Here is a 27,275-nt window from a genome sequence, read left to right on the forward strand (position 1 = left end):
AGCAATGATTTTAATTTTAATAATAATGTTTAAAATACAAAAATATAATGACGATTATTTTTATTGTATATACAGTAGACCCCCAATAATACAGTAAATTGGGAATGTGCTATTTGGGTGCGTGTAGTTGGGGGACTAGAAAATACTCTACATTTTTTTAGCAATACGTACGAATCAGGCGCGTGTGGTGAGATATTCTCTGTTTGGTCCGCTCGCACATAAAGTGACGGACACCCAAATAGCACGTTCCAAATTTACCGTGTTATTGGGGGGTCTACTGTACGTGTATTACCTTGCGATATAAATTATAGGAGTGTAATATAAATTTGTTTATGTTTGTCTTCTTAGAATATTGATGAAAGAGAAAAAAAATTAAATATTAATATAGACCATTATTTATATTTTTCGTGAGCAAACTTGCCGGGCACTGCTGCACACCGTGGCTTAAGTATAAGATTCATTAGTTTCTTAATAGATCTGCCACTGATTATAATCCTATATCTAAACATATTTAAGACTCTATCCGACGATTGAAGATAATTCTACGATTTTTCTTTATAAATAAAATTCCCTTATATAGAGAAGCATATTTATGGCGGCGACCATTTGTGCCGAGATCCATAAGTTATCGGCTGTCTCCCTTATGAAAACAAATACAGCGTGTACAGAGAGCCAAATGGACTTAAGACGTTGCAAATTTTTACTCCATCGGCAGCGTTTAAGCGCATTTTTATTGAAAGAATTCGATCGGGTTAGAAGCCGAGTCCTTATTGGGACGAGCCGAGAGTTTCTTATGGCCTGTTCGGCGGTTCATTACCATTCAGCGGCTATACGTTCTCGTTCTTTTTTATATGTTCCGAGTTGTTGCTGCTGCCATCGACAAGAAATTACAGTACCTACTCCCTCCTTACGAATTAATTAAAGCTAATGAAAGATAAACGACGACGCTGCGTTGAATCTTTATGCGGTTCTAGCATCGCATAAATTTGTCCCTTTGTCGCTCTCCGAGATCATCTATCTTCCGTGAATAAGAATCTAATCATTCTCCGAGAGCGGTAAGCTGATGATCAAAAAGTGAGCGGTGCTATGTAAGAAGTGCTTAAATAGAACAAATGGAAATGGAGTTAAACTAGCAATGATTTGTCGGAGAACGTAGTATGCATTTGCGGTGATTGAGTGACTTCCTTATACGTTGCGATATGTTATGAATAACTACTATTTCTTCGTATCAGCTCTATTGAGCCGGAAAATAAAATAATTATTGTACATAGTCAGTAATTTTGAAATATTAGAAGAATAATCGCTAAATAGTAAAAATACAAGGCTGTAAAAATAGAATCGAGTTTATCAAACCTCAATTACAGCATGTGGTAATTCCTAATCCATATATGATCGTTATATAATCCGTATCTCTTACATGAAAGAAGAATCAGAAATTCATTGCCAACTATGGTATGCCATCCTTTGTCACCAATGCACTCGCTACAAGCATCAAAGAAAAAATTGTTTTATTAAACTTTATGAACAGTGTTTAGAAGTATCTAAACTTCTTAATGAAACAGTTTCCAAAATATTAGGTTGGGTGCCAAAAGAGAGAGCAGGCACAAGACTTCTATGACGTTAGAGCCAAGAAACTCGTTCACATGCTCACCAAATGAATTTAAGGTTTTCTCGAAACTTTGTGGTGCGCGATTAAACATTGCTATTCTTTATGTAATAAAAAATACGCTTCGCGGCTAAATTAGCCTCGTTTTTTTCTTTAAATGAAATTATATAATTATAACATTTATCTCCCCCGATGTAACATTTCTGGCTTCTTGAATCAGTAGGCGTAACAATGTTTCACCACGCTGGTCTCTGCCTAATACTGAAAAAATACATGAGAAACTGTGAGTGGCACTGAATAAAATGAATATGTTTCAACTGACATATTGGTACCATAAATTGTCTTTTTTTTATACAAATTGCTTTTCATAAATATTCATTTAGATGCATTTTTTCTAGACTAATTATTAGAGAACCTACATAATACTTTTTTTAAATCGTAACATAATGGTCTGTAAAAATGATATATAGCAAGTTCTTATTGAGGCAAACAGAAAGAATATGAGAATAGCATACATTTTCTTTTTTCATTTTGACTCGAAAGCCAAAGCAAATGTTTTTTTTAGAAGCAATCGTGATATTAGTAACAAAATAAATATAAAATATTGTATTCTTACTTTTAGTAACGTTTCTGCAAAGAATTAATAATAACTTTATCGCAATAAGTGTATATCCATCTCCTCGCATTTCTAAATGAAAGTCTGCGTTTGCTTCTTTTTTACTTACTTCACAGTATCGATCTCTGATAGTATGCGCATTTGAAAGTCAGCGATCGAATCTCGACAATGCAGGAAACCCGGCATGTTCGGAATAACAAGAATGAAATGCGAATGCATTTTTATGCGACAGCGCCAGGAGGCCTTTGTGAGGCTGCGGCAGCATGTCTCTTCTGCACATGTCATGTCAAGTGTCACATCAATGCGAAGTACGTACCACGCCATGATGAAAGCGTAGGGTAAAAAAAGCACAACCCGTATTTCCCAAGATATCCGCGCAATGTTCAAGTTTTCCATTAACATCGTGTTCAATGTGGGCGGGGGAAAAAATTGAAACGGAATCGGACTGCCTGCCACATTAACATCGCATCGATAAATGATGTCCGTAGCCGTTGTGTTGAAAAAATTAAATCGTATTTTAAAGGATTTAATTCTCCCCTCGAATTCACATGGTCGAAAATGACGCTGTTAAGACTCGATGCGAAAAAAATAGCAACTATCAAATCTTCTTGTAACTGTATAAATAAAAAATATTAATCTAATAAATTACAAATTAAAACTAGGCCAAAACATTTTAGTTAAATATAAATATAATAAAAAAATTAGGATACGATAAAATTTGAGCAAAATCGACAAAATTAGTTAGCAGGCTAGCCATTGTTTCAAATTAACAGCTGCTAAAAAAACGTAAAACTTACAGCAAAAAAACATTCCAGTATTCCAATATGTTCTACACAAACTTACAAAAATATTCTTTCTTACACACACAGTCAGCCTCGTATTTTTAAATTGTTTTTTAATATGCAACATTGTTAAAAAAAGTAAAACATTAATTAAAACGCAATAAGTTTATTTTACTATTCCGTTTATTTTTACATAAGGCATAAAAATGTAATCATAAATTGTTTACGCGTGTTTTTTTTAATACTGCTTTGTACAAATCATAACTTAAAATACAGTATGTATAAAATTAAACAAGGTCTGCTATTAAAGCTCTTGAAAATTAATTTAACATAATTAAATATATATAAATATATAAAAACATTCCGTCCAAAAGAAATACTTAGTGGTAACGAAAATTGCTTATACATACTATATTAATAAATACAAATAAGAGGAACCCATTATCAAAAAAATTATGAACAAAAAATTTTGTACACTAATATACATATGGCTTGAACTCTGTAAATAAATACAAAAATGCTTTTACAACACACTATGATTAAAGGACAACCATTTCAGTAACAAGCATATGAAAATTATTATATATTGTCCACAACTTGAACAAAATTAACACGTTCGTTGTACTACAAGTAATGAAAATACGGACCGACAACAACAACGTAAAGAACAAATATATTATAAAAAAAACCTCTTTGGAATCATTAGCCTGAACTAAGAAAAACTATGAGCCTTATCGGTGGTTTCAGTCAAATTCCAATACTGAATTGGGAGCGAAACTTGAAAATTTCGCAAGCGACGTTGAAAGTGAATTACTTTCATTAAAATTACATTGATTACGTAATATATGTGTATATATATCGTATAAATATGGGGTAGAATTAAACGTAAGATGTTAAAAATTCGTTGGTTGTTTGGAAGTCACGTTCGAGCCATCCGGCGTTAAGGCGAATAGTTTCGACGCTCTGTTGTACGGTTCTTTCGGCTCCAGGCGAGCAGTGGGTCTTGAAGAACTCTTCGACTTCCAATGCTGACTTTTCAGATGCAAAGTTTTCAGTCGTCGACTTTACAAGACGCGACAGCAGAAAACCTCCCTAGAACATAAAAAATAAAATCAGTAAAAAACAATTTTTCATATTCCTACAACAGAAAATCAATAATCATAAAAAGTTTGTTTAAAAAGTCATTGGAATCAGTTATAAAATAAAATATATAATAAAACCAGTAAATTGACCGATTTGCTAAGATCTTCAAAATAGACGCTATTTCAGTGACATCTTCTTTATAGTAAAGTAAAACCTTTTACCAGACAAAATTATTTTAGGTTTAGAAATAGATGAATAGAAGACAAATCTATTGAGTGTAAATGAGAAAGCAATTTGAAGCATCTGACTTTTTAATTGATGACCTAGTTAGTAGTGATGTGAATGAAGAATATTTTCAAAGATTATTATACAAGATTTTTTCAATACTTATAAACCATCTAGAATTTTTAAAAGGAAGCAAAATAATTCCAATGCTATTGATGAAACTCAGAAAGCCAAAGAAAATAAGAGAATTCAATAAATCAAAAGTATTTTGTAAGATAGTTTATCAAAGAAAAAGAAGAAAATAGTGAAGGGTTTTTACTTAATTAGCCCGTTTGTTCAGCAATGTTTTGATTAAAAAATGGTCATAAATATTCGGAAAGCACATGTTAACCCTCTTTCACATCCTCAATATAATCAAATCAAATACCTCAATGATCTAAATAATTTAGTCAAGCTCTTGATATTTATTTTATATTTTATTTGCAAACAATATATTATGTATGGACGTAGTGACAGCCCTGGCGCCGCTCAAGAAAACAAAAAAAGTTTTCATGGTTTAAAACTCCCTACCAAATTATTATAATTTTTAATGCTTCTTCATAGATGACGATAAACCCAACACGGCTTGTAATATTTTTTCTTAGCGTAAATAACAGTTTATTGCGAGAGAAAAAACGCTTACGCTTGATGCAGTCACGGCACTAGCTTTGTGACCACATCAAGCAACAAAATGCTCACACTGCATTAAAAAGGTTAATGTTATACAATACAATATATTATAAACCTATTAAAAAGAAAAAACAATTCACAACTATTAAGTACAGATTTCATCACAGTTGTAACCAAATTTAATTATATTTTATAATGTTTTGAAAGCTTGTTATAATCAGTCAATAACAATGATATGATGGAAAGGTATTTGCTGTAGAACAAACTAAGTAAAATAATATTAAACATTTAAACATGCTTTAACATGGTAGAATACAGTTAATTTAAAAATAAATAATAACATAATAGTAAAATTTAAGGTACCCACATGTCTAACAATCTAAAAAATTAAACTAGTCTATTTATTTTCAACTGTCAGTATACAAAAACATCGCATACTCCTAAATTTGTACCGTGTGATTGATCGGTTGCATTGAGGGGCGGTATCAGAAAGTACACAAAGCAGGATTGGTTAGTTATTCTCGGGTTACCGTTGTCGAGACTATTATCTTATCGCCCATTTCACGATTCTGATAGTTATGTTTTATTTATCATAATCCTTGCCTTGCCCTGTGTGTTATAAATTTTATTTATTTTTAAAATCAATAGTTTTTTTCATTTAAAAAATGTTTTATTTGTTCAAATTTAGCCTTGTTTTTACTCACACTGACTTAATAAAAAAATTGAGTGCAATCTCATATTCCAGACAAGTTTATGGGAAAAGACAAAGTTAAAGATAAAGAAGAAATGATAAAAGCAATGATTAGGAATTGGAAATAATATTATCTGGAAAATGAATTTCTTAATAATTGATTCATGGAATGTTCCCATTTAAAATCATTCCTGAGAATTTTAAAACACTAAATAATTCCAAGTAAACAATGCTAATCCAACGTTAAACAAAAGTCATCTCAATCCTAGCCAAAAAGCTACAGAATAAAATTGCAGAAGATGGCCAAACATTCATTGTAAAACGCTATATATATATATATTTCGATTCCGACAACTTTTCAAACCATTACAGAATTATGTACAGTAAGTTCTCGACTTACGCGGTTAATTCGTTCCAGAAAAATTCGCATAAGTCGAAAATCGCGTAAGTAGAGGAATACTCATCCGATATGTATTAAATATTAATACATTCCCCCAATCATCCGAACGATACTTAAAAGAACTAAATGCCGTCTTCTTGTATGTATACATTAGGTTAAAATGAAAATAAAAGCATTATAAAAATTTATTCTATGTGTTAAATTGTCTACATACATTATAATCTTAACTTTTTTTACAAAATAAAGTGAGAAACATAAAAATAATATTTATACATACATATTCATTAAAATATCATGTCATAATGTCTATACTATTCCATTTCAATATCTTTAGGTGTTGGATTTCTTTTATCTAATAAGAAACCGTACTTATCCAGTGAAGATTGTACACTAGATCTTTTTTCTCATAATAGATATTTTTATAACAGGAAATAGCGTCCTGAACTGTTTTATTGGCTTTCTCAAACCGATCAATGTCGGGATCTTGTGCTTTTAATCCAGCCATTCCTTGGTCTATCAAATTGAGGCATTCATTCATTTTTTGTACTCAAATTCTTTTATTTCTTTGACTTCCTCCTCCGAATCACCGCCGTTGTTTCTATATTCTTCAAGTTCTATTAAATGTTCATTGTTTAATTCCACTCTATGATTTTCTAACAATTCAATGAAATCATTTTCATTTAGATTTAAATTTAATTGGTTTGTCATTTCAACAAGATCATTAATTATGTTATCTTCCTGCATGGGGTCTTCAACAACTTCAAAAAATTGAGGAGTAAGCTTCTTCCAAACGTTTTTCATGGTAGACTTTACAATTTCATTCCAGGCAACACCAATATTTTTAACAGCTTCATAAATATTGTGTTCTTTCAAAAACTGTGTCAGTGATATACTGTTTGCCCTTCAGTTACCTTTATGGCATTTCTAAAAATTGTCCTTAAGTAATATTTTTTAAAGCTTTGTAAGAGACCTTGATCCATAGGTTGTATAATATTATAGAGGTCGTATTTGGGGGCAAAATGCTATTTTGATATGTTCGTGATCACACGGTGGATGTCCCGGTGCATTATCAACCAGGAACAAAAATTTACGCGCAAATCTATATCAACATCGATATTATAACAAATTTTAAATTTTCGAAATTTTTAACCGCGTAACTACGAATCCGCGTAAGTAGAAACCGCGTAACTCGAGAACCTACTGTATATCCAAGGTTATGATTGACCACAAGTAGGGATTCCAATCCCGGGATCCCGGGATCCCGAACGATTTTCAATACCCGATGAGTCCCGGGATTATAAAACATGATCCCGAATTTTTCGGATTGGTTGATTTATCAAGCACAATCGAATTATTATTGACAACATCGTTATATTTCGTGTACAAACTTGCACGAGTTGCACGTGTCATCTGTGAATCTTTGAGGCTGTGAGTCTAAACGTGCTTTTTCAGCAGCAGGCTGCTTAGGAACCAAAATCAGATCAAGGCTAAATGATAAAACACTTGATGCTTTGATGTTACTTCGTGAGTTTTATTCAAAATAATGTTTTCAATTAATTGCCTATGAATGTACATAGGTATGTACATACATTGTCAAAAGTTCATTTTTTTCTTCTCAAATAAATATATAAGACCTTCCCTTTTTTATTTTTATTATATTATTTTTTATTTTAAGTCCAAGACTAAAATTATACGTACTTTATACATTGTACGTTATAAAAAACAGATGTAAAAATATATTGTATTATTCATTTTAAATTATTTTTATCGATAAAATAACATGAAAATTATCCCGGGACTGGTCCCGGGATCCCGGGATCGACTAATTGCAATACCGAAATCCCGGGATCAAAATTTTGGCCCGGGATTGGAATCCCTAACCACAAGTATACCTGGTAACGATCGATCAACACTTGCCAGTGATCTTTGAAGAACTGCCACGACAAATGTATTCCAGCCGGATTGTGAGCCACGGCTCCAACCATGAACACTGTATCTTGAGCTCGGACATCATCCTGCAAATGTACAAATTTTTGATAAAAATCATTGCAAAACTGATTCTCGATCAAATAAACTTACCGTCAAAGAAAACTTCAAGACTTTCTCTAAAAGCTTAACATCTTTAATAGCACCGACAGCACGCCCAATTCTGTCTTTCTCCTCATGCAATTCAGCCGATCGGTACAAATCCAAGAACTGATTCAACACAGCCTCGTCAGCGTTGATCAACACGCCCTTATAACAAGCTGAACGTAAATCCGGAGGTAATTGTTCGACTCCAGAAATATGACGCTCAAATCTATGAAATACAAAAATAAATAAAAAAATAACAGATTTAATGTAAAAATTCTCTCACAATAATCATACCGTTTTTTAGCCTCTTCGATGGTCTCCATATCCTCGTAAGCGACCATCCTGTTCAGAGCCAAACTTCTTAACAACGTATCCAAATGCGTCTCGCCTGGCTTAGCATCCCATCCTATTTTCTTACATATAAGACTGAAAAGTTTCCGGCAGTAGCACTTCCATTGCTTATCCAAATTAGTGTGCGACAATATTACCGATATCTTCGATAAACAATTTGCAACCGATACCCAGACGGTGAAGTTGGTTTCTTCGGCGAACGCTTCCATTAATTTTAACGACTAAAATAATGATTAATCTTTATAGATGTCTTTATTAGAAATTGATATTCATTTACTCATATGACTTACCTCTACAGTTGGAACATGACCAGCTTGTACCATGGCGAAGAGATCAACGAGCAGTCCTAATCTATCGAGAGGCAACAGAGCCTGTTCGCGAACAGCGGCCACCAACATAGCGAGATCTTCGCTAGAATATTGTACTCGGTAGAAACCAACTGCTCCAGGATTGATCTTAAACGATTAAATGAATATTGTAGTCTAGAGAATAACGAGTGGAAATTTTATTTATTATAATTATACCTTTATCCACTCATTATCTGCAACTCCTTTAAGGGTCAGTTCTTGAGTTTTGCTTTCCAGTACTGTAGTTAGCACTACCTAAAAAAATTAAATCTATTATAAAATTATACCGAAAATTTCACTCTCATAATAATATGAAAATTTAACCTAAGAAATTAGAATGAGATGTTGGAAAAAACATACATCACTGTGATTCAATATGGTTTGAATTTTCAATTTGTTTAACGAATTCTCTGTGATGGTTTTGTACAGTCACTTTAATGATCCTTAATCATTCGATTGTGCTAATAAATGTAAACCGGAACAAACCAGAAATTCAAAAACCTTCCTGTGGTCAAGTTTTACCCATTTTCATAAAATTTGAAAAATACGCTATAAAATTAGTCAGAATCCAGCTATCAAAAGTACTCTCAGGGCAGCTGGAATGAGCAAATATATGGGTCTGATTTTGCCAATTATGATGAAGTCATATGGTTTATTGCTTGTTTTTATGTAAACAATTCAAAATACTGCTTTTTATGATCCAACTTTGTAATGAAGACTTCCAAGTAAAAAAACAGGAACCTTTTAAAACAGCCATTCGAATGACTATTGACAATGATAATGTGACAAATAATTAAAAATCAAAAATATTAAAAAATACCTTTTCTGGATTACGCTGAGTAGATATAGAGATAGGAATCATCCATAAGCTATCACAACCTGCGTTGACGCCATCAGCGCAAAACTTTTCTTGGCTTAGTGACAAAACGCGATCGCCGCCAACTTGCTTAGATGCCACTTTCACTAATGGAAAGCCCATTTGTTTGGTCCACGTCGACATTATAGCACCCACGGGCTTATTGGAAGCGGACTCCAAAGCTGCCCATAAATCTTCGGTAAATGTATTTTTGTACTAAAAAAGAACGAGTCAATGTGTGAGTATATAAGAATAAAAATAAAACAGTCACTTATGTGTATAAATTATTCCCACCTGATGAGTCGTCAGATACAATTGCATTCCTTTCCTAAAGTCCTCGTCGCCGATGTACCGGTGCAACATACGAATGACTGACGCGCCCTTTGAATACGATATATCATCAAAAATCTCGTCAATTTCAGATGGATGGCCGACGGGCACTTCGATGGGATGCGAATTTTTCAAGCAGTCCAGTTCCAGAGCTCTGAAATATTTAAATTTGAGTTAATGAATGTGATAATGTACTTTGTAAAATCATTGTACGTTGATAAAAAAAACGATAAATGTTTATGCTGTATTGTGATAAGAGTAGAATTTACAAGTAAGATTAATTATTATGTAGACCATAACATATTTGCATGAATCATGACCGATTAAATTTTTAAAGTATGAACATATAAATGGAATTTTATGCACATAGAAACAATTAGCTATACATCATAAATTCCAATGAGTAACAAATAACTCCTTATAGCAACATAATTAATATAGAAATACGATCTGTATTGTAAAGAAAATGATTATTATTAATAAATGTAATAAATGTATGTATCATAATGATTATTCATAAATGTATGCACTAAGTTCATGTTATTTTATTTTTAGTATTTACACAATTGAAAACCTCGAAGAGAAAAGGAGAATACTATTTATAAATATTATTTTAAAATCTTTTTAAAGTTTTAAGTTACTTCAAATGCAGACATTTACCAAAAAAGCTATATTAAACCGAAATGTATGTTTGATCATTATGAAGTGTGATTTATCCACGATACTTGTTTGGTATTTTAGTTGTATCAAATTTGAGAAAGAAAGTAAAGTTAGTTTCATTATCATACATATACATAGGTTAACATCAAAACATGCCAGAAACTTAAAATCAGCGAAAAATTTTGCATCCAAAACGATTTACTAATATTTAGACATTTTAAATTAACATTAAAAACAAATTTAAACGAGCAATATATAAAATAATTGTTCCATAAAACGAATTGTTTGTGCATTACTATTAGACAGATTAAATGCGAGCGAGTATTGGTCAGAATAGTGAACACCCCATTAATAACTCTCTGCAACGAAACTTTTTCTGAAGAAAAAATCCGAAGATCTACCAAGTAAATGCTCAAACAACTCGTTTTATGGAACAAAGTATTCATTTAAATGCACATATCAATTAAAATAATTCCCTGGTAAATCGCACTCATTTAAAAATGTCCTAAAATTATCATTATATTATTCACAATATCAAAACATAGTATGGTTATATATGTCTACTCTTTCTGATCTACGAATGTAAATATAACGAGAATGGCTCTTTTAAAATTATAGGTTTATTAATCCTGTGCAACACTGTGAATTGACAACTAGTTAAAAATAAAATAGAATTACTCTTAAATTATATTTCATCTTTGTAAATAAAAGTGGAAGGGCAAATATTAAAATTATACCACAATAAATAAAATATTGGACTTACATTTCAACTTGAAAATCTTCTCCACAAACAGTATTATTTCAAACGACAGCTGAACCAATTAGTCGTTTTATTGCAATCTTAACAGAACAAACTGTGATGATACCGTTTAGAACCCAATGTTCTTGAAATCATCTAATTAATCTTGTTTTGCAGTTTACAAGTGAGCCAAATTGATCAAATCGTTATATAGAACATAACAAGGTCCATCATACTAGTAAGGTATTTGAAGTTATAAAATGCTACAAATGACTTCACAAAATTATCATCCTCTTCAGTGCGCAAACAAAGAAACAATTGTTGAACAGTCGCCAACTTGATTGCACTTTATGTTGTTTATCCTATATAATTGTGGTAGCAAAAATGTTGCGAGTGAAGTATGCTCTTTACGTTATCTACAGCTATATATAGGTTTATCTAGCAAAGTACACAGAGCTATCAAAAATATAATACCTCAAATATGTTTCGACGACAAACTGCGTCCAAATATCGTATTCCGGGAAAAGATGGTCGACGCATAGATACTCTACGAACGTTGCGTAGCCTTCGTTGAGCCACAGGTGGGTCCACCACTCCATTGTAACCAAATTGCCGAACCACTGATGAGCCAGCTCATGTCCGACGACCAGTGCGACCCATTGCTTTGTGTTAGCCGAAGTATTTTCAGGATCGACTAACAAACAAGTCTCTCTATAAGTGACGAGACCCCAATTTTCCATAGCTCCGGCTGAAAAATCTGCAATCGCTATTAAATCGATCTTTGGTAAAGGATATGCGATCTTAAAATAGTCTTTATAGTATGGTAGAATCTTAGTAGCGACTTCCAGAGCGAATCTTCCTTGCTCTTTCTTTCCAACGGGGGTATAAACACGGACAAGAACACCATCCTTGGAAGTGTTCTCAGTGTAGTCGAATTCTCCGACGACGATTGCGACTAAATAGGTGGACATTACCGGGGTGGTGTCGAATTTTATGGTGACTAAGCCCTTCTCGTCGTCTTTTTGGCTAACAACAGGCATGTTAGATAGAGCGACTCTGTCTTTGGGAACAGTGAGAGAAATGTCAAAGGTGGCTTTGATTGCGGGTTCGTCCCAGCATGGGAAACAGCGTCGGGCGTCGGTGGCTTCGAATTGCGTGACGGCCGCATATCGCTCTTCACCGTCCGGACCGAGATACTTGCTGCGGTAGAAGCCCTTCATTTTATCGTTGATTTCTCCAGTGTATTTAATGCGGAGGATGGCATCTCCGTTAGGTAAAGGAGAGGCGAAATTAACAGTGGCAGTTTCTTCGTCTACGGAGATGCGGACTTCGGATGAGGGTATCACGCTGCCGTCGGGTAATTCGAGGTTGGCACATTCTATATCAAGGTCGAGTGAGTTGAAGACGATGTTACTGGGAGAATCGGTGATCTGTAAAGCGAACGAAGCTATGTTTAGATAATGACAAGATGTTAAGATAATGAATAAACAGAAGTTAGGGTACATACAATTTTCTTTAATGTTTTTGTATATGAGGGACCTAAACCATATACATTTTGGACTTGAAACTACTAAATTGGCAACGAAACCAGAGCATCAGTTTGTAACTATTAATAAAATTAATCTCTCACAACATAAAATCAATTAATAAAATCAAAAAGCACCTATATTACACTATGTTTTAAAAATATTATAACTATCCTTACTGATATTACTACATAATTCTGATATGAGAGTATTGGTTAACACTCGGTTTACCGAGCATTCCCAACGCAATGGCGCCGATGCGATTTTATTGCTTTTGACGTGGATTTTTGACTTCTGAGAAGGGATAATTGTTTTCTGCGCTCTACTATTGGTTAAAATTCGGTTTAGATATGCTTTATTCTATTGTAAGTCGTAATTTTGTTATAAAAAGTCTTAATATGAACGCTAGATAATCGAGCATTTCAAGAGATGCCGTTTGAATTTGTTTAGAAAAATATATGTCATTTAATGAAACACCATGAATCTTAATGAAATCGAAATATTAAAAAAACTGATCACTAGCTGGCCAACCTTTGCCCCTTTGGAAATAGCTGAAATGACGTCCCTGCTATAAACATGGATTTTAATGAAGATTTTGATTGACATTTTGCAAAAGATCTTAAAAGTTAATACAATGTTTTCAACTATCGCTTGGAAACCCTAAAAAACACTCCCAATCGAAATGGTTTCAGTACCGAGTGATGTGAATCTGTCAGCTAGTGAGTGATATATATTTTTATTGCACAACTAATGTATGCATATCAATATTTAAAATAGATCAGGCACTGGTGTTGAATATGGGAAAGTCAGAGTCAGAGAAATATTATTTGATGGCTTCACAATCCATTTAAGTGAATAAATGAAAACAAAAGTCTTCAGTCTTTAGCGTTATAACTGCACATTTTCTTAATTGCTCACACGTAACAAACAACGATTAATGGTTATTGATTTCAAGTAAGCTGTCCATAAGGTCTTGTAAACGTCCTTTGTTTACGTTTTCGAAAGCCTGTGGGGATCTTTATTCGGCGTGTTCTCGTTTCGCGTTTTGTTTAAATGGCGATTTCTCTTGTGGGTTGATTCATAAAGTGATTTTGTTTGATTGAAACTGGTATTTTCTATTTATCAAGGGCCACTTTTAACATATTTTTTGGTTTAGGTTATTTAGTTTTTTTTTCATGAAAAAAATATTGTAAGAATCATTTTTTAGAAGGCAAGTTGACAACCTTCATTTTGAAAAATAATGTCTATAACCTAAACCAAAAATAATATTAATCAATATATTCCCAAAACACTAGTTGATGTTTATTGATTGAATTATAAGTTTGTTTTTTTTCTCTTTCAAGCCTTCAAATATATTGACGGACAATTATAAAAAACCAGTGATGATCATATTTTGCTCTCAATTTATAATTAAGTCAACAACAGCGTTCATATTTAATTACTTTGTGTCTATCCTTTTATTTTAAAGTTTCTGGAAAAAGTTATCCTTTCATGTTTTTATATTACTAACTTCTAGCAACCCTAGTGGAATTGCACATTTTGCAGTACAAGGGATATTTGATATATTTTCAAGATTTTCTTAGCATATGTTATATGAATAATGGAAGAAATTTTCATTATGAAGTATTTTTCGGCTAAGCTTGATTAATGAGTTAGTTATGACATACAAGCATGGAACAAACACAATAAATTTTAAAATTATATTTAGTTTAAAAATATTAAATTTATTTAAAAAAAAAAGCAACATAACAACCTCAATAATTAAATAAATACATATAAATTATCGTCAAAATATAAAACTGAATAAATTAAAAAAATGGCAACCCTAAATTTATGAATTATAGATTTAAATGAAATTTGGCCCTAATTCAATTTCAGAAAATTGGCCATTGTTTGAAAAATTGAAACGTAATGCAATGGCGGCCGTCGCGATTTGGTCCAAAGCTTTACAAAAGTGAGGTTATGTATTTCTCTGCGGGGGTAAAAAAAATAGCGGCTAGTCTGACCTTGAGGTGGACGTCCGCCTTGCCGAAGAAGGTGAGCGCCTTCAGATCAGGCCACAACCACAGGCTGTAGCGCGTCGGCCTGACGGATGCCGGAAGCCGCTCGAACGGCTGCTTTTGGGCGGACATGTCTGCGGTGCGCTGCCTGTCTATCGCCTATTGCCTACTGCCGGCCGGCGCCTATTCGCGTCCCTGACCACGCGACCCGCTGACACACGCGAAGACCGCTACTCGACTGAGCTAACGGGACTAGGCGCCGTCGCTCAAACTTTCGCGCACGCGCGCCCCTCCAAGCATAACTGTAAATCGGCTGGTACCGGCTTAACGACGAATCGGCGACCAAAAAAATATAACAATTGCGACTTACTTCGCCTCAATGAGATAGACATTTTTTACAATTATGAATAATAATGAAATGGATAACTGTGTTAACGCAAATATAATTGTAAAAAAGAGCATGTCGGAGCTTACGCGCCCCTACTATTAGCCCTAAAGCACGCGATACGGATATACATACGTTCGATATACTTACCATTACTCCGATTGATTGATAACTATAAAAAATATAGTAATGATTTTAATTTCTATAAATTTGTTCAAAATATAAACAGGAGTAATTATAAGTATATCGAACGTCTATCTGTATCGTATGCTTTAGAGCTAATAGTAGGGGCGTAAACCCAAACTTGCTATCTCTTTCTCAATTATGAATAATTATGAAATGGATAGCTCTCGAACTGACTGTGTTATCCCGAATAGGGTATAGCAATTTTGTATAACACTGATTCTCAGTACCATAAAGTATTAACATTTACCGTATGCTCGTTTATTTTATGTGCAAATTGCAACGATTTTTTAAAATTATTTACAAGTTAAAATACACTTGTGCAATTTGTGCAATACATGAATATTATGCTGTATATAGACACATTAAAGTAACTAGAGGTGGACACTAAAAATGTCATCTCGGAATTTTTTGCTCATTTAGGGATAAAAAATACATTGTTGTTCGAGAAGAACAAAAGAATAATAACATTTTTGAGGAGTATCCTCCTCAAATGAGGACGCCTGGACGTGCTCTGTGGCTCGCGCCGTGTCGCTGCGTCGTTAAATTTACCAGATCTTATGCCTGCTCTACACTCTTTCGAAGTTGCCCGAGGTGAAGTTAGCCGAGGTCCGAGTAGCGTTCCACACTCTCATGCGACTTCGAGAGGATCTCATACGCGCGCGCACTCTCCGACTCGGATGATGTCTACTACTTTGTGCGCTCTATATGCGTGTATAACGATAAGTACATGCGTGCTCATTTACCCGGCAACGATGGAATTTCTGGTTACACTACCTGCTATCAAAAAAGTTTCTGGTACAATGTATAGATACGTTTTGTGAAATTTGCGCCGTGACTCTGCGTCTTCGAATACCGAATTAAGCTCTTGGCGATTCAAGGCCACTGTTTCGGTGAGACTCCAACGGCGGCGAACTCGGGGTTGAAAATGTGGCGGGAGTCTAAACAAATGTTCGAGTGATAATTTTAAAGTTATATTTCTAAAGTAAAATTTCATATTCCACTTTCTCAACTCATTGACTAATTATTGGTGATTTAGGGTTGAACTTTATCTGATATTGTATAATTATTATATTTTATCGTACGTCCTGTGTTGCATAAATCTGGCAACAATGAAATTGTAGCTATCTTCTATTTACTGGGAGAAACGGCAACACTTGGCATTGTTTTGTGTATTTATGGAAGGTTGCGTTTTTTTATACACTGTACTCTTTCGTTATTTGCGCCGTTCACAATAGATCCCGTTTTAGCGTTCATCAACCAATATTTATTTTAACTTGACCATTAAAGCGTTATTTATATGCATGTGCATATGACTTCATATATATTTGTTTCAATAACTCTTTTAGCTGAGAAAATAAATCATACATTGAATTTTTTAAAACGCCTGATTGAAATTCATCTCTTCGTGCAAAAATGAGTGAAAAGAGATTTTGCAAAAAAAAAAAATATATATATATATATATATATATATATATATATATATATATATATATATATATATATATATATATATATATATATATATATATATATATATATATATATATATATATATATATATATATATATATATATATATATATATATATATATATATATATATATATATATATATATATATATATATATAAATAAACAAAAAATATAATCTAAAATAAATTTAAAAAAAAAAATCAGAGCATTTAAACATAGTAACACGGTAAAATTTGCATTTTTAAGAAATCAATTTGCCATTTATTTCTGATTAACGCGTTCAGAGTATTAAAAAAATACGGTTAAGTTAGTGGCAATTTTACATATCTTTAATACAGTGTAAAATAATAATTAAAAAATATATAAATCACTGTTAAAATAAAACTTACATGAAATTCAACATATACGCAAGAACGAATTTATCTCGTTTTGAATAGATGTAGTTTTAGTAAGGCATTTCACACTTAACTTAACCTTTGCGCTATTCATATTCCTTTTAACCCGGTTCCTAAAACGTCGTTTTTTTACACGTGAATAAGACAAAATATTCAGACTTCTCTCGTACAAATTTATTGCAATGCGACGAGTGGTCGATAGATTATATTATCTGTTTACATCACAGATATTTTATTAACCTTTTAACGCATGAAATAATCCATTATACCATGGGTCGGCAACCTGCGGCTCGCGAGCCGCATGCGGCTCTTTTGACGTCAAGATGAGGCTCTCCAGTTCCATGCGCAAATAATACTATTTTATTATTATCGTAATATTCACAACTACTTAAAGTTTATCATAAAAGAATTAAATGTATTTAATCATTATTATTATCAATCCAATAACAAAAATGATATAAATATATTGTCTGCAACACATGTTGGAAATCTGTGAAAATAATTCCATTTAGCATATACAGTGCAATACAGCATGAGTGTCAGATGCTTAACTGTATTGGTAAATGCAGTTGAATGATGCAGCATTTATAGGCCTATAACCCACTTTCTCGTATATAATTCAGTTTAAAAATATTAAACTTTTACAAATGCATATATAGTCGAATATGACTTTATATTTACAGTTAATTTAACCTCCTTTCGAAACATGTATTGACGTTTAACGTGTCAGTGGTAAAAATTAAATAGGGTAAAATAATAAATAAACGATGTATTTTTTATTAAAATTTATTATCAAATTGGGTATGTAATAAAATATAAAAATTGTTTAGAAATAAATTTATTTATCAGTTCAAAATTTATATTTACATTTTTTCATCAATCTATGCATACATTATACACGTGTGTATATACACGGATGTATGTACATATGCAGTTATATATAAAAATGTCGTTATATCAACGTTATTCCCTAGTTGCATTGCGTATTAATTATTATTAGTAAAAATTTACATTTTTGAAATTAGTGAGGAAATCATTCGCAATGTTCATTCATAAGTGCAATCGCATTTTAAATTTAATGCTTATTGGGGGCAAAAATTAAAATATAAAAACGGAGTATGTGTGACATTTGGGAACGTTAGTGCAATATAACAACTGACTAAATATTTATTTAATATATACGTTTATAAAACACAAAACTATAAGGAAAAAAATACACAGATATTTCTATATACTCGCGAGTGTGTATGTATGTTATACATATTTTATTTTCACAAAAAGTATGTTTAAGTATCTACGATATATATGTATGTAGCAAATATTTGAAAAACACTACATGAGAAATGGGTTTACTATTTTTTTTATCATAGTCGTAATTTCTACCGCTAAGAATCGAAATTTTATGTATCACATATTGCGTGAAAAAAAAATAGTCCGTCTACGAAAGCACATAATAAAAGGAATGGATATAACAACATAAAAAAGAGTTTTACACTTTTAATTCGTAATATATATAAAAAAATATGATTACAAAAAAAATGAAAGCATGTACATATCATAATGACAAAAATGAATATGGCATGACATGACTAAATTTCATTTAAAAATGAAAATAGTAACATTACTCAAAACACATACTAGACGTCTCACTAACGATCTATTCTTACTAGATATTTTTACCATAAAAATAATAATACAGATTCCCCTGTTGAAATATATTTTTATTTATTCTACATCACCGACAAATCAATGTATTGCGAATTTTAACATAATAAATACGTTTCTATGTTTGTCTTTATGCATCAACAGGAAAATTTCTATGAAATAATACGATCATTGTAAGACTCTCTAGACCGCCATTTCATCGATTTTTGAACAACATAAATGCTTATGAATAAAAAATATCAAATAATCATCAAATCAAACCTACTATTTCAATCTAAGGTACTCGAGATACGCAATAGTTAATTAAAAACAACATTGGACCGTTACTTTCTATTACATAGAATTTTACACAATTAGGCTATTCGTCTATTACATATTATTTCTTCGAAACTATAAATATTCTGACATTGTAATAATTAACCTTATATTGAGCACCATGGAAGGAATTAAAGTGCATTAAAATTTATACGTGTCGATATAATCATTTCAAAGCGATCGTATCACATTGCTTTTCCGTTTATTTAATATAATAAATGACGACAATCCCGAATACGATATTATAAATAACATTTTCCTATGAATGACTCGTTATAACTAAACGTAGAGAAAAAAGCTTATTCACTGAATTTACGGCGGTGCGTCAAATACGATTGCCAAAAAATATAATTCTTTCAAGAGTGTGCCTCAATTTATAATAATAATTATTACTTTTGTATCAAAAATTTACAATTATCCTTAATTTTGGTAAATATTACAAAAAATATACACAAACATGTGATGCGACATTCTATACACTGTATTTTATTTTATAAAGGTTCGATTCGTACGATTAGACGAAGTAACGTTACAATTGATTCAATATCACAATTTGTTATCCTTTTGACGTGTTCTGCGAATTACATGAATGAATGAATGAAAAATGTCTTTCGTATTATAACCACATTTTACGCAATTCCGTCCATCTCGAACATTGTAACTTTGGCAATTCCATTAATTTTAAACAATGAACGTAAATTTGCATTAACACGAGAATAAAGTGAGCTAACGAACTGTTTACGAACAATAATTCATCATATAATAAATACACAAACAAATCGATAAATGCGTCATCCAGAGGAAAATATAATATTAATTAAATTGAAATGCTTCTCAATGCTAGAGCGAAAGTAAAACAAAACATAATTGCAATTAAGAGGTAATTTGCAAAAAATATATAAACTAACTAAACATAAAATCTGACCCAAAAGACAAAGGGAGTCTATTATACAAAAAAAATTAAAATAATAATAAAAATTAAAATAGTAGACATACAATAAAAAAACAGTAAACAATATAACGACAAATATTAGTTGTAGTTATAGAAAAAAAAATATATCAAAGAAAAAAGACAGAATTTAACTATCGTATCAGTTCTTGTTTTATACCATTTGGCCGAAAAATTAAATTTTACATTTTGCGTGTCATTAAATTATACAATGGTTACATTTTTTTCTCTAATCCAATCTTACATCGACATACTTACGGAAACCTATTGAGACAGTCATTTTTGCTTGGCGTTTTATGTTTTTTATATTTCTCACTCTCTATAGTATATTTTTCTCGTGTTCTTCATTGTTCATAAAGAATTCCTTATTAAAAAAAATATCTACACACCACACCTGTCCGTCATTACACTTTTAACGTTAAAGGCATAAGATGTCGAGCGGCAAAAACGGGTACGCTCATTTATATTTAATGATTACGGCAGGATCCTCTGGGTATAGGCACACACCTTCGACGCTGAATATTGATACTTCTGTAAAGTGAAAAAGGTATTTGATTAATATACTGTTAAGAAGAGTTACATTTTTAGATAAATCCTGTTAGCCATCACCTGAGTACTCACATAGATTTTTGCCCACATTTGGGTTATTAAAAAATAATCTGAAACGCCGTTATGTTTATTTTGTGAGGTATTAAGATTGACCGTTAAAAAAGGTCTCATTGCATATACGCGTTAAAAGCGCAATAAACAAAAATGCCATTAGTAGGTATGATTCACCGACAAATGTTTTTGTTTGTGATGATCAAATTCCGAAGAATTAGTATCCCTAAAAAGCATATCCAATGGCCTTTCGGTGCCTTTACAAATACAAAAGAATGAATCTCATTGACAAGCAGCAGAGCCAGCTGGGGGTTTTGCAGGGCCTCACGAAACATAAGATAGAAAAAATGCTTGAACATGACTTTATTAATTATTTATTCAAATATTTTTTTTAATATAATAAAAAATACATTTATTTTGTACTTCTAATTATATTTAAAGCTTCATAAAATACAAAAAATTTATGGCATTTAAGCGCTTTAAGAAAAATCCAAAATCCCGACGTATGAGCCGGCCCTCTTGACAATCACAATGCATTTTAACTGGAATACAACGGCATGCCAAATCTCCACGTATTGTGGCATATATGTGGCACATTGTGGCATATAAATGGTTAAACCAAAACCTTTACTTAACAAACTGTTTCAATTACCGTCGGGCAGAAGATAGAGCGATCTCGGTAAACAATTGAAGTAATTGTGCTGGAGGGCGTCTTGGGCGGAGATGCGATTCAGAGGGTTGAGTTGCAGTAGTAAAGCGGCTAAAGCTTCCGCCTCACGCGTGTCATGCAATTGAGGAAATGCCGTGCCGAGACGATAAGGCCTATGCATCACAGTGCGCGCTGAACGATACCCTGGTAGCCGTGACACACCGGGCCAGTTCTCCTCAGACGGCGTGCCCAAAATCTGAAAAACACCATCAATAAACATTAATCAATAAAGATTAATAAAAGTATAGTGTTAAGCTTTGAAGTACGCACTTTGAATATTTTATCCAATTGATCACACGTATCGCGGACTCCAGGAAACGTAGGAATACCAGAAGCCATTTCTACAAATATACAACCTACTCCCCACATGTCTAATGAAGTAGAATATTCTGTACTACCTAGGAGGACATCTGAAAGCATATACATGTGAACCATACAGTGACTGATTAATTAAGTATAATTAAAAACATACAGGTTGAGTCATGAATATTGCCGCAGCAACACTCTTGCTTCACCTTAAATAATATGAGATAAAAACTATACCTGGAGGTCTATACCATAACGTAACTACTTCGTGCGAGTACGTGTGACTCGGAACTGACTTTGCACGCGCCAAACCAAAATCGGCTAGCTTGAGTTCGCCGTTGCCGCTGATGAGCAAGTTTTGAGGTTTGACATCCCGGTGGAGGACTCTGCGGCGGTGGCAATAGGCAAGCCCACGTAGCAATTGAAATAGAAACAATCTGGTATTGTTGGGATTGATTCCACCGGGGTGCCGTTCCATGTATTGTGATAAATCAGTATCCTGAAAATATATAAACAAAGCATGAAATCTAACCTTGTTGATAGATTTTTCAATTTTATACAAGATAACTTACTACAAATTCAAAAACAAAGGTTAGCGTTTCCCTAGTGTGAACGATGTCGTGCAGTGTGACGATATTCGTATGCTTGAGCTCCTTCAGTAGAGAAGCTTCTCTGATGGCAGTAAAAGGTGCACCTTCTTCTTCTTGTAGCCGTATTTCTTTCAATGCAACTACTTGATTAGTTAAACTGAAATAAACAATAAAAACAGTCAATAAAGATTCATTAAAAATACTTTTACAATAAGATCGTAAATTATATTGTTAAAGCACTAGTCTAATTCATATTCATTTCGTAAAAATCTGAGAAAGTATTCTACAATTAAAGAGAATATATTAATATATACGAAATCAATATCAGTATATTGCTACATAGTAATACCGATCCATTCAAATAAAATGTTAGTTACTCTTCAAGTGCCTGAATGAAACATTTCCATCCCAATTTTTTATTTTATTGGACATCATCCATTTTAAAATAAAAATATAGCCCCTACTTAGAACAAATTTGCATAAATCGGAAAAGAAACAGGATAGCATTAGCACATCTGTTTTTAGATAAGGGATAATAAATAATAACAATGGACGGATCATTCCGACCGTTTCGTATGTTTGTTGTCGTAGAAGCATCTTTTCACAAAAACTTTAAGGTTGTAAGACGCAGACAAGAATAGTAAAAAACGATAGTGAGATTCGGAGTAATTTAGTTGAGTAAACGTGCGTATGCAAAGAGAGATGTGGATTAAGAAGACCCGCTTAAACGCACTGGCTCTACTCACAGAAACAAGACCTAATCTAATTAAATTAGTCAAACGTTTGAGAGAGAATCGTCGTGCATGGTAAAAGATCAGATTTGCTCGTAATCTAATTAAAAGTTGTACAGACTAGAAGACTACTACCCAAGCTAGACAAGAGTCAATATTTATGATTGTAATAATCTAGACACAATTCCTTCCACGTATATTTCATAAGTAAAAAGCGGCATTATTGATGATCACAATTATACAAACCCCAACAAAACGGCTGGATAAATTCCAGAGCTTCTGCCAAACGCCACATTCAATTGCCCAATATTCAATTAGTTTTATGGCAACTCGAGAGCTGCTTACATAAAGGGGGTGCTAATGTTAGCGGTGCATCCGAGCAGTGGCTAAGGTTAAGCAGGCGGCAGGGGTTGCGCAGTCGTAAATAAGGGCGGAAATCACGGAAAAGCTCAAACATCCCGCATTAACACCCCCCCCCCTCTCCTCTACACCGTTCCGGAAGATTAGGAAGAGCGGGAGAGGTTTTAATCAGCGTAAAGCATTATCGATATTGATAACGGCGGGCGCTGCTTTAAAATTTACCAAAGGATAATTGAAGCGTTACTGTAAATTATTATATTAACACTGAACCGCAAGGGGTAGACAACAATGCGGTTTTTAACTAAAGCATAAGTTGATATAATAAAACTTTGATCGATATTTGTAAAATATATTATAATTAATTAATATAATATAATATATGATCGTGAAAATTCCGTTAAAAATTAATTAAAAATAGGTCAGTAAAGATTTTATATAATAACTTGAATAGTGCAATGCTAAAAGTTATTTTGCTTTAATCCCGTGTGAGCGAACGAACATTGCTCCTACGATCGGGAACGGTACATATGTATTTAATTTACTGTATTTGTATTGTTTTATTCATATTAAATTTATTTATTAAAACACTAGGCGCTTATTTTACTTACGGCTTTTTCAAGTCACAACTGTTGCCGCTACTGTTGATGCAAAAACTTTTTTACTAGTTTAATAAAATGTTGGCGGTTTACCAATCGCGATTATTAAAATAAATAATTTTCGCTTTTGATTTGAGTATTTGCATTTTTTTTCAAGGACGAGTCTCGATTTATACGCCAGTAACAAAGAAGATGTTTTCGATATTTCATACAGAAAAATACCTTTCAACTTCATTATGCAATGAGAAATTATACACTTTGACTGATAAAATATTTAAGATTTTTTAAAAGCTAGAGCTACAAATATTCATTATTTTCTACTATTTGAATATCGAATACTAAGCAATAAAACATCAGAATATATTTATAGTTATAAAGAAACAAAAAATAAAGTTTGGCCTATAAGGCAACAAATTAAACGGTCAGAATAAAAATATAAGAAGATCAGAATTAAAATATAGAACGATCTTGTAAGCTAAAAAAAATATTATAACATTTATAAATATAAATTATTTATTTTAGAAATATATTATAAATTTATAAAATAATAAATGTACACTCGGTGTACATCACAGTAAAGGAAAAGATTAAATGTTCTAATATACAACTCAGCTTTATCATCGATAATTTAGGTATTACGAAATAGTATAATATTTTAATAAAACCTGATAATAGAAATCAAGAAATTTATAATTTCAGAATTTAAAGCAAGATACTGAAGTGTAACAAATTCTTAACCAAGACTTCAATATAAAAAATAAATAAAAACGAAATTACCTATAATCGTAAGGTAGAAATTAGTTGCACAAGTCATAAAACTATAGATTTGCGTCTATTATTTTTATGACACAAACGAGTTTTGTCGGCGTAACAAACAAAAATCAATTATTCGTGTCCACGTGATATCCATTAACGGTATATTTTAATAGTTCCGAAGCAATTTTAACAAAAAAACGTATTTTCAGGATATAACTACGTTTCTTAATAACCACAATTGTAAATCTACTGTTACGTCATTACACACGATCTGTATTAAACTATAATAAAGATTCTGGTTCCGCTCCGAATTATCTACATTAATCAAAGGATTAAGGACTGAAAAGAACAGATAAGCCAGAAAACACTTTACGGAAATTTTTTATTCAATACCTTGCGGAGCTACGCCGAATCGACCAAGACAACCCTCAGAAGCCCGACAAAGGTAGCAAAAATTTCACTTCGACTGATCTGGTCCCGTCAAGCAGTTGGAATTCAACGCAATCTTCGTTTTTAAACTATAATATTTCAACTCTCGCGAGAATAAAATCTAGAAATCGAAAAGATTCTTACTACTGTATGCATCTACTTTTTAAATAAAACCTCTCTTAATGTAAAATCGATTATTATCACCCCTGCTCCCAGTTACTTTAACTCTGAAAGCTATTTTTAGACGTCCACGAAAGTTCGATCGGGCAAAAAAGTTGGTGAGCACTGTTACGACACTACGCGCGGGAATCCGGGCAATCCCACCTCCGTATTTATATAACCCTTCGGTTCGCGATCCCGGGACGTATCGTCTCTTCCCCTTCCTTGCCCAGGCTTCGCGCGAAACCGAGAGGAACGGGGTTAATTTCGCCTCTGAACGTTTAATAACAAAACCGCTTATGGCCGTTTCGATCTGATTTCGGAATAGCACTATTAACTGGAAGTGAGCTGAACGAGACCATAAAGTGGCGAACTAAGCCGCGGCTCGCAGTTAAGTTCAAACAAGAAAGGTCTATGCATATTTATATAAAGAGCTCCACTCGAAATAGCAATAGCGAAGGGGGTGTGATTTTGTTTATCTTTTGGTCGTTTTCCCTAATCTCATATTGAATTTATGAGACCGTCGGAAAAGTCTTTGCGTACTTTCTGGAATTGTTCCGGAACTCGGTTATGGCGATTAAGGAAATGGAACATGATCGAGAGATAACTGACTTAGTAACCGCGGTGCAAACGGTTTTTAATGATTATGCGATTCAACTCCTATACAGTAATTCCAACTTTCGTTATGGACCATTAAAATTTCTTAAAGCCGATCAAATCTGCTGATTTATTGATGTTACCAAGTTAAGATACCAAGGACGAAAATAAATGAAACGATAATTAATTTAAGTAAAATTACGTAACCAAAGTGAATGTACAATAATAAAAATTGGAATCAATATGAAAATGATTATTAACTAAAATATTTAGATGGTAATTCTAACTTTCAACAAGATCGATCAAATAAAACTTGTTAACTTATTGATGACATATAAGTTAAGCTACCAAGGGCATAGCTCAGTAATACATATATAATTACATGACTGATATGAATCAATAAGTTTATGTCAAATTAATGCAATTTTTAGAACAGTTTTATCTTAAATAGTTACTATAAAGCCACTCCTTATTCAGGTTTATATTAAATTATAATTAAACTTTATTTTAATTTGCGCTATAAACTTTGAGGCATTTAGTCCAATTCATACAAAGCTGAAAACTATTACAGAATACTCATGTATTTTAATTCTATATTCAGTTGAAAAAAAGATGGAATTAAAACTTTCAAGCATTTAATTTAAAGAAGTTTATATATGGATTAGTTTTGTTATCAAGATACAAAACTAGCAATATCCTATATGTATATATATATATATATATATAATATACATATTAAAATCTCTACTTATATGTATATAGATCAACGTATTATTATCACGTTTATGCTAACTCAGTTGGAAATATTTTGCGTGGAGGCCAACATTGTACCGCTATTATTAAAATCAAATTGAACTTGGGTTACAGCCATAATGAAAAATAAATATAGGATTGTATCATAACCATAAGCCCAAAATCTGAATACATTTCTCGAAGTACTGTATTTAAGAGTGAAGTATGTATTATATGTTATAAATTTAAACTTATATTAAAATATATGTAGACTTGATTCTGAGAGATCTCAAAACAAACCAAAGTTTCTCGAGAATCAACGCTGTTCCAGCTCGAGGGCGTTTCCTCACATATAAATTTAACACGGTAATAAGTAATGTATATAAAT

At 32.5% G+C, this 27,275-nt stretch overlaps 2 protein-coding genes across 5 annotated transcripts in view; both read right to left on the reverse strand.

Annotated features, from left to right (window-relative positions):
• Positions 1–3,169: 3,169 nt before the first annotated feature.
• Positions 3,170–15,194, reverse strand: Psa (puromycin-sensitive aminopeptidase). The gene is made up of 10 exons (XM_088205619.1): positions 14,961–15,194; positions 11,903–12,858; positions 9,994–10,183; positions 9,664–9,915; positions 9,021–9,098; positions 8,787–8,951; positions 8,440–8,717; positions 8,152–8,371; positions 7,965–8,087; positions 3,170–4,096 (listed from the first exon to the last, which is right to left on the reverse strand). Exons 1-10 carry the CDS (start codon positions 15,084–15,086, stop codon positions 3,884–3,886), a joined length of 2,601 nt encoding a protein of 866 aa, XP_088061745.1. The 5' UTR covers positions 15,087–15,194; the 3' UTR covers positions 3,170–3,883.
• Positions 15,195–18,215: 3,021 nt separating this feature from the next.
• The window catches only part of Eip63E (cyclin dependent kinase Eip63E), a 167,863-nt gene continuing 158,803 nt past the window's right edge, over positions 18,216–27,275 (reverse strand). For all 4 annotated transcript variants that reach the window (XM_088205622.1, XM_088205621.1, XM_088205624.1 and 1 more), the window contains 5 exons: positions 22,510–22,684; positions 22,175–22,436; positions 21,902–22,041; positions 21,575–21,827; positions 18,216–20,853 (listed from right to left, as the gene is read on the reverse strand). In XM_088205622.1, coding sequence (XP_088061748.1) covers positions 20,780–20,853; positions 21,575–21,827; positions 21,902–22,041; positions 22,175–22,436; positions 22,510–22,684 — 904 coding nt within the window. In that variant the 3' untranslated portion in view covers positions 18,216–20,779. The remainder of the gene's footprint in view (positions 20,854–21,574; positions 21,828–21,901; positions 22,042–22,174; positions 22,437–22,509; positions 22,685–27,275) is intronic.

This window comes from Plectrocnemia conspersa, unplaced genomic scaffold (assembly GCF_051122295.1).
Source record: "Plectrocnemia conspersa isolate PC_06_02 unplaced genomic scaffold, ASM5112229v1 ptg000002l, whole genome shotgun sequence".
Lineage (NCBI taxonomy): Eukaryota > Metazoa > Arthropoda > Insecta > Trichoptera > Polycentropodidae > Plectrocnemia > Plectrocnemia conspersa.